At 46.5% G+C, this 9360-nt stretch overlaps 1 protein-coding gene across 1 annotated transcript in view; it reads left to right on the forward strand.

Moving 5' to 3' along the window:
• The first annotated feature begins 4762 nt into the window (after positions 1–4762).
• JAML (junction adhesion molecule like) overlaps positions 4763–9360 on the forward strand; it is a 22464-nt gene continuing 17866 nt past the window's right edge. The window contains exons 1-2 of the mRNA XM_044919791.1: positions 4763–4838; positions 7866–8020. Coding sequence (XP_044775726.1) covers positions 4796–4838; positions 7866–8020 — 198 coding nt within the window. The 5' untranslated portion in view covers positions 4763–4795. The remainder of the gene's footprint in view (positions 4839–7865; positions 8021–9360) is intronic.

The raw sequence follows: 9360 nt of genomic DNA on the forward strand, positions 1-9360 counted from the left end.
AAACCAAGAGTCGGAGGCTCAACTGACTGTGCCACCCAGACGCCCCTAGACAGGTCACTGTTTAACCTTAAGAAGTTAGGAACTTAAACCTCTCAGTGTCCTTATTCGTCATGCTCTGATCTCATGAAGGCCTATTGTAGGGTGGTTTAGGTGTAACCCTGAGGAGGGAGCAGCAGTAATGACTTCCAGAGTCCCCCTCAGGTTAGAGGGTTGACCAATGCCATTGAGATTCTCTTACAAGGAGCCATGTAACCTCCCTGCCCGAGGTAGGATAAGTGGTCTTGGAAGGACCAGAAGTTTGTGCCTTAGGGTGGTTACATGGATTCATATACCTAAAAACAATGAGAGCCTGGAGGTGTGCAGCCAAGAGTAAACTGAGGGGACTTAGCAGGGGGGGGGCGGTGGGAGTGGGAGGAGGGCTCTGTAAGGGAAGCCTGTGTGGTTGTCTGTTTGCTCAGTGGTTGGTTGTCCCTCTGGGTTGGCGGGGGAGGGGGGGGGCAAACACCTGCCCTCAGACAGCACCTCTCCCTATTTTGTCTTGTGATATCGTAATATTCGGGGGTCATTTTCACATCCTGTGTGGTAGTCTCATTGTCATGAGTCTCTTTTTTGAAGATGTTTTGCTGTCATCATTGTGCCAAGGGAAACAGTTCCTCTGCACTGTTAATGATGGGAAAGGGGATCCTTATAGTTACAACTCCCGGGGGTGATAGAAGACATTTGCCAGGAGTTCTATTGTGAAAGCACCGTGAGCCCAGGTGCAAATATTTGGCCAACATATGAGCTGCCTTACTGTGCAGAATTATCTCAAGAACATCTGCTGGGGAGATGTCAGGACCTGGAGAAGCAGCAGTGTAGAAGCTGAGAATTTAAATGGAGTCTTATTATGAAGGTGCTGAAGGAGCATCTGATGCTTTGGTTGGATTTCTAAAGACTGAGATTTGTTTATATAGATATTCTGTGTTTGTATATGTAAAATTCTGAATTTCATTATTCAGATATATATGTTCAGGACATATATATTCGGCATACACACACACACACACGCAATAGGAATTTCTGAATATTTGCCAACTAAAGGTAATCAAAACTTGACTAAAGTGTCCTTGGCCCTGTTAGGTGTTGCTCTCTCTTTTGACGAATGGTTCCCAGATCCCCCCTGGGCCTCCCTCTGTGCTAGTCCTGGATATGCAGAGGCACGTAGGCTCAGCTCTTGGCTTCATGGAGCTTATCATCTTGGGAGGTGAGGGTGGAGAGCAAGACTTTAATCAAACAGGCACACAAATAAATAGATAATTAGAGATTGTGACAAGTGCCCTGAAGGAACGATAAATAGTACTGTTAAAACTTGTGGCTAGGAATCTGACCTGGTGAGCGTGGCTCAGGAGAGAGGTCCCTAAGGAAACCATATTAGCCTGCGATCTGAAAGCTGAACAGGAGTTCATTGGGTGAAGTCGGTGGGAAGAGCATTCAGTTAGAGGAGCAGATTCATCCTGTTGTGATAAATGAAGTTCAGAGAAGCTGGGCTCTAAAACATAGGATAGCTTCACAAACATGAGGAATAGTACTGCGTCGTGAGGGGACAGGTTCTGATCCGGAATGCCTGGGTTTAAATCCTGGCCCTGCTACTTGCTATGCATTATTAGGCGAGTCACTTCACCAGTCTGTGCCTTAGTTTCCCCATCTGTGAGGGCCCACAGGGTTGTCGTGAAGATCAAGTGGGTCAGTGTGTAAGGTGCTCAGGCGGTTTCTGGCACATTGCCCTCTGTGATTTATTGCATATCAACGACTGATTTCTAGCGTGCTCCTATATTAACTAGGGGGGCCGAAGAAGTCCGGTCCTTCCATGTTAAGGATGAGGCCCAGGGAGATCGAGCAATTTCCCAGAGAGCAAAGAATTAGTTAATAGAAGGTCTGACCCAGGAGGAGAATTTTTTTTAGAAATTCAGTGCTTTTTCCATGAATTCATTGTTTCTCTCTTCGTTTACAGAGAGTTCTAATAGGGCATATGAGTACTTTGAACCAAAAATGGTATCTTCTATTCATTAGATTGCACATTTTTAAAAATTTGTTTGAAAATGGTTGAGTGTGGCTCTGAGTGACTTGAGTTTGGTGACCAGGTTCAGAGTCTCTTTGGGATCGCCGGTGTTGTCTTAGAATAGAATGGCCGGTTGTAGGAGATCTAAGTTGATTTCAATGTGATGGTCACATCCGCAGCCAGCAGCACTTACCCAGCATATCCCAGCATATGCCAGGCACAGGCCTAGGACACAAGAACATATGGTCCTTCTTGAGACTGTAGACTTAATGGGGTTTGGTGTAGATGCGTAAATCAGTTGTTACTCCTCCAAGTAGATGGTGCATTGCTCTGGGGGGATGTACAAGAACGGTTTGCTGGACAGAGGAGGGAGCACAACCAACTCCCTGAAGACGAATGCATCCAGAATGTGCAGGGGTCTCAGAAGTCCAGATATGATGCATTAACACCATGACATACTATAAAGGAAGTCCTTTATCATGCTCACCCAGGTACGTGTGGGGTGGGATGGGCATCAGAGCCAGAAGAGGACTGTGGCTGTCTTGAGAGAGATCTGCCTTTTCATCAGGTGTACTTATGTTTGGGGAAACTTAATGTGACTTTTTTTTTTTTAAGATTTTATTTATTTATTTGACAGAGAGAGATAGCGAGAGCAGGAACACAAGCAGGGGGAGTGGGAGAGGGAGAAACAGGCCTCCCGCGGAGCAGGGAGCCCGATGCGGGGCTCGATCCCAGGACCCTGGGATCATGACCTGAGCTGAAGGCAGACGCTTAACGACTGAGCCACCCAGGCACCCCTAATGTGACTTTTGGTATATCTGAGTCAGTGTTAATTATTATCTACGTTGTGATGGGATTCGAAAATTGAAACTTGAAAGTTTCCAGTTCATTCTGATTCACCATTTGCCATTCTTCTAAAGGTAGATGTTCAGAACCCAAATCTCTCCTAACACAACAAATTCTATTTCCTATCTGATTTTAGGTTATGAAAAATAGGATCTTATGTGGTAATGATTTCTAACTTTTCAAAGCACTGTTATCTACATTATCATATTTGATCCTTGCATTATTATCCCCATGTTATAGGCAAGGGGACCGAGGTTGAACAAGGTCAACTGACTTCTCTGCATAAATGGGACCTAGGGTAGGACTTCCTTGAACAGTTTGACCCTGATTTTCCAGATGGAGGATTTTGTTGGTTAGAACTCAGGTAAGGACTCTCTTAGGTAATCATTTTTTACAAGTTAAAATGACCACCATATGTGCTAGACTTCCCAGCAGAGCTGGGTAGGGTACTGTGATGGTATTACACAAAAGAGACCTTTCCTCCTTGAAGGTTCTAGGTAGAGTTCCTTCAGTGGCAGGATTTTTGGGGTGCAGGGATCATGGCTAAGACCAGCCACAGTAGGTGGTAGGAACCCAAGGCTGGTTGGATTGCAACTCCTTGGAGTTGGTCTTCTTCTGTTTCATTAAGAAAAATGTGGGGCAGGGGCGCCTGGGTGGCTTAGTCGGTTAAACGTCTCACTCTTGGTTTTGGCTCAGGTCATAATCTCAGGGTCCTAGGGTTGAGCCCTGCATCAGGCTCTGTGCTGGGTGTGGAGCCTGCTTAAGATTCTCTTTCTTGGGGCGCCTGGGTGGCTCAGTTGGTTGAGCGACTGCCTTCGGCTCAGGTCATGATCCTGGAGTCCCGGGATCGAGTCCCGCATTGGGCTCCCTGCTCAGCGGGGAGTCTGCTTCTCCCTCTGCCCTCTTCCCTCTCGTGCTCTCTGTCTCTCATTCTCTCTCTCTCAAATAAATAAATAAAATCTTTAAAAAAAAAAAAAGATTCTCTTTCTTGGGGCACCTGGGTGGCTCAGTCGTTAAACATCTGCCTTCGGCTCAGGTCATGATCCCAGGGTCCTGGGATCGAACCCCGCATCGGGCTCCCTGCTCATTGGGAAGCCTGCTTCTCCCTCTCCCACTCCCCCTGCTTGTGTTCCCTCTCTCGTTGTGTCTCTCTCTGTCAAATAAATAAATAAAATCTTAAAAAAAAAAAAAAGATTCTCTCTACCTCTTCTTCTGCCCCTCCCCACTCTGTCCCTCTCTTAAAAAAAAAAAAGAAAGTGGGGAAAAAGGGGCAACCCCCCCACCAAAACCTCACCATGGACATTTCATGCAGCTTCTTTCTGCCACAGAGCTTGGTGAATACCTTAACTGGGTTGAAAATTTTCTCATTTGTGTATCTCCTTTCCCACACGTCCTGAACATTATCTGTTTAAAAGTGGCAATTTTAATTTAGTTGGAGAGAGAGGCAAAACTTTCATGCTGAGTCTCCTGTAATCTCCTGTTTGTGTGAAACCGTGAGGTTGTAGGATCGCTAGGGTTGTCACCTCAAGAATATCCTGAAATTAGTTGCTTTTTTCCTCTCGAAAAGCCACTTTCATCTAATCTTCCCTAACAGCCAGTCTAAAGTGGCCCCCAAGCGACTCTCCAAACACTGCTCTGTTTTGTTTCATCATAGCAGATTCCAGCATCTGCTACTTTCTTGTTCATCCATTTGCCTCTTGTTTTCTTCCCCCCTCCATCTCCGCCCCACTTACAAACTGCACGTGAGCGGGGACTCTGCCCTTCTTGTTCGGGGCTGCATCCCAGAGCCTCAGACAGAGGCTGGCCCACGGAGACACTGACTGTGGGTTTGCTAAATTAACAAACTTCTCTTGATGCTGTTTTCTGATTTTTGTTTTCTTTTGTCTAAAGATTGAAAAATTGGTGAGCAGCATGTTTTGCCCACTGAAACTCATCCTGCTGCCAGTGCTACTGGGTAAGTGGAAACCAAGGGATCAAGGAGGGGACTTGATTTCTCGTAAGTCTCGTGCATCGTCAAAAGCCACTTTTATATATCTTCATTTCCCCCTTGGTTTGTTGAAAACGGGAAACCCTAACCTGGAACTTCAGAGCTTTGTTGGAACAGCTGTTTTCGAAGCCAGGGAGCAAGCTCTTTCTTGGAAAGCTGAATCTTCCTGTGTTTCTATTAGACACCGAAGGCCTTCGGGTCCTGAGCTGGGCGTTCTGGGACTTTCCTGTGTGCTACAAAGAACATGTCTCTCTGGGATTCCTGAATTCTCAGTTGTGACTTTAAAACCACAGCTAGTCTCAGATCAGGAAATGAGATCACCAGAGAGCCCCAGAATCCCTGCAGCCCCGTGTTCATGCTTTTGCCATTCCAGCCTTCTTGTGGTTCCACAAATGTGCTGAGCTCTTTCACAATCTGGGGCAGTTTCTTTTGCCAAGCGCTCTTCTCTCCTCACCTTCCCCGAGCAAGCCTGCCTAAGCCTTCCTTACCCTTCACGGTTCTCTGTGAGCTCCACTTCCTTCTAAAAACCTGCCCCCGCAGGTGGGGTCGGACTCTCCTGTTCTCGAACCCTCTGAACCCTCTGTGCTCAGGGCTGCTGCTTGTGGTTCAGCTCTTCTTTCTAAGTTGTTCATCCTCTCTCCCCGCCTTTTCTCTTTATCCACAGATCTAGCTCTGTGGGAGGAATAAATGACTCAGGAGGTGCTTTGCTCTCATCGTCTCTTATTTTTCTCTTTTTCATTATTATTATTATTATTATTATTTTTTAAAGATTTTATTTATTTATTTGAGACAGAGAGAATGAGAGACAGAGAGCATGAGAAGGAGGAGGGTCAGAGAGAGAGGCAGGCTCCCCGCCGAGCAGGGAGCCCGATGCGGGACTCGATCCCGGGACTCCAGGATCATGACCTGAGCCGAAGGCAGTCGCTTAACCAACTGAGCCACCCAGGCGCCCCTCATTATTATTATTATTATTTTATTTTTTCTGTAGCTGGACATGGTAACCTAAATACAGACTCAGCCAAGTACAGAAAGAACTAACTGCCTTTGCTGTAATTCCAGGGAACATAGCGTGTGCACACACAGGCAGGCAGACAGACATACAGACACCCCCCACCCCACCCCCTGGAAAAGAGGATGTATTTAAGAGAATTTGTTTTTACAGAAGCAGGGCTGTCATGCTCTGGGCGGGGGGGCTTTAGGCATTTGCTCAGAGGTGCGGGAAGCAGCCCTCCCAGCCTGAGTTAGCAACCCAGTCCTGGAGCTAGTGGCTTGCTGGCATCAGGGGGTTTGTATTTCTTTGTGGAGAGGTTTGTCCTCCTCTGTAGAAAGGCTCATTTTCTTCAGCCATTTCTCGACCGATGTGAGTTTCTCTTCGCTCCTGCTCCCGTGGCCACTTTTGCTTTCTCCCTGCCCTCCACCCCTCCTACCACACACAGCGCTCCTCAGACTCAATTACTTGTGCTTCTTACACCTTTAACCACACATCAAGCTGCTCAGTTCTTCTTTACAGGAAAATTCCAAATAGGTTTTGGAGCTAATTTTGATTTCTTTCAAAACAAGCCCCTCCAAAGGGTTTGGAGTTCATGTTTTCTTTTCCGTCTTCCCTACCATGTGCCTGCTGTTGGGCAGGAAGTTGATGCTCTTCTCTCAGCTTGCGTGGAAAGACTGGCACACTTTCTGTTTATTCCCACATGTGTTCACTTGGCTTTTCCTCCATATAAACTGGCCAGCATCTAAACGTGTCTTTCTTGATGTTGTTGTCTCTTTGCATAGAGCACATCTTGTGAAAACAGAAATAGCCATGTAAGGGTTTTCTCTTTTAGTGAAAAGAGAAATGACTTGAGCAATATACAGATCGCGGAGTGGTGTCATGCATGCAAAACACCCTCAGGCTGAAAAGCCAGGGCTGATGGCAAAACTGGAATGGGAAGGTGGGGAGAAGACAAGCACAAAGGAAATTCAAGTGGAGAGCTGTGCTCTGTATTGGCCTCATTTTTTTAAAGAATGTTTTTCTTTTGGGGCGCCTGGGTGGCTCAGTTGTTGAGCGTCTGCCTTCGGCTCAGGTCATGATCCCAGGGTCCTGGGATCAAGCCCCGCATTGGGCTCCCTGCTCCGCGGGAAGCCTGCTTCTCCCTCTCCCACTCCCCCTGCTTGTGTTCCCTCTCTCGCTGTGTCTCTCTCTGTCAAATAAATAAATAAAATTAAAAACAAAAACAAAAACAAAAGAAAGAATGTTTTTCTTTTTCTTTTTTAAAAATCTTATGTATTTATTGGGGTGGGGGAGGGGCAGCAGGACAAGCAGACTCTGGTTTGAGCACAGAGCCTGATGCTGGGCTCGATCCCAGGACACTGAGATCATGACCTGAGCTGAAACCAAGAGTCTGACGCTTAACCAACTGAGCCACCCAGCCGCCCCTGTATTGGCCTAATTACAAGGACCTGCACGACAGCCAGAATCAGCCAGCCAAGTCAGAGATAAGTTTTTGTAAAGGAACTAGAAAAAAGGAAAAGAGGAAGGAAGCAAAAATACCTGTGAATAGGGAACCCATGGGAAACTAGGAGCAAGAGACATCTCATTTCCTGTTCATGGATGTCTAAATTTGTGACCTGAAAGGAGGATGTCAGGGTTTCTCTTCTTTCTTTAGACAGGAGCTTAGAGAAAGGAATTCTGGGAAGTGGGGAAGGGACCAGTTAGGAGAACGGGAGCAGATATGGATTTTTGCAGTATGAAGATTGCAGAACCCCTCTGACTTGGGAGGCCTGTGTGTAACTAGAGGGTATCTTTCTTTCTTTTGTTTTTTTTTTGAGGGTATCTTTCTTACCCTTGGGAATGCCGTGCTGGCTTGAGTGAGGGGCCTCTGAGTACTTTGTGTCAGGTGATCTGGGGAGGGAAGATGTAGAGTTACTTAATGTAGGTTACTTAGTGATTAACTGATTTTTGTTGTTGAGGGTATTTGTCTAAATGATGTCTCCTCTTGCCTTTGACTTCTATAGATTATTCCTTGGGCCTGAATGACTTGATTGTTTCCTCCCTTGAGCTAACAGTCCGTGTGGGTGATTCAGCCCTGCTGGGATGTGTTTTCCAGAGCACAGAAGAGAAGCGTGTGACCAAGGTAGACTGGATGTTCTCATCAGGAGAGCACGCCAAGGTAACAAGGAGGAAATATTACTGTAGAAGCCCCTGGCCAGTGGTGTCAAGACAGTGAGGGGAGAGGGAGAACCAGGTCATCAGGTGCCATGAGATGGTGCTGCAAGAGTTTGGGCTGTGAAGCTTGAATGTAATCAGCTGGGCAAGTTACTCAACCTTGCTGAACTTCAGCTTCCTCATCTGTGGAGATTGAAGGTCATTATCATAATGGTAACGCTTACCTTTTGGGTCATTGAGAAGTAATGGACGACATGCACATAAAGTTCTTTTGTTTCTTTTCTTGATGTCTGCCCTTTGTAGAGTAGTATAGGTGGGTGGGAGGGCTGAGGAAGGTGAGAACATTGGTCTAGACAGAAGAGGCATGAGAATGATGTCACAGGAATCTTTTTTGTGGGGGAGAGGGCCAGATTCTTTGAGCATTCTGTGCCCCAGAGTTCACCTCTTTCTCCTTCATGGGGCTGCTTCAAGTGTTCAAGTGTTAGGATCAACTGATACAGCATGGTCTTTCATGGGAGCTCTTTGGAGTGGGAAATAGTGTATAAACCTCATTAGAGGTTCTGTGGAGATATTTGTATCTTAGGATCATTTCTGAAATACATCCTAAGTAATGTGTTACTAACAGTAAGGTCCTGAAGTTTGCTGATGAAATGTTCTTTCTGTAGCTCATAGCATGTTATTACTATAATGCAACTCTCACTCAAATTTTTATTAGTATTTTTTATTATAAGAGGGATAGGCCCATGGTGTAAGTAGAAATAAGGATTTCCCAGGGCTCCCTGTCCCAGCCTGGAAGCCACTCCCTGATGATGACTCCTTCACAAGCTGTATAATATGCTGCCTGGAGGAGGGCAGAAAGGGGAGGAGTGACAGCCAACATGCCAGCCAAGGATTGTCACAACTGCCAGTCTGGGGGATTGCATCATGTCTTTGAATGCCATCCAGTCTGGGGGCCAAGGCAGAAAACAGGGTGAACATGAGACAAGGTTTTCAAAAGTTCAGATCCCCAGAGTGGTCTTCAGAGTGGGCATTACATTTTACCTTAACTGTAAGAAGTGAATATGCTTCACCATTTGTCCTTGTATAAAATAAGGTACTGGGCCATGTCCGAGTTAGAGCGTTGCCTGGCACATTATTATTATTCGCTGGGTACCAAGTACTTTTTTGATCATGATGATGATGGTGGTGGTGGTGGCGATGATGATGGTGGTGGTGATGGTGGTGGTGGTGGCGACGGTGGTGGTGGCGGTGATGGTGATAGTGGTGATGGTGGTGGCGGTGGTGATGGTGGTGGTGGTGGTGGTGGCGATGGTGGTGGTGGCGGTGGTGGTGATGATGGTGGTG

This window comes from Neomonachus schauinslandi, chromosome 11, assembly GCF_002201575.2.
Source record: "Neomonachus schauinslandi chromosome 11, ASM220157v2, whole genome shotgun sequence".
NCBI classification, from domain to species: Eukaryota; Metazoa; Chordata; class Mammalia; order Carnivora; family Phocidae; genus Neomonachus; species Neomonachus schauinslandi.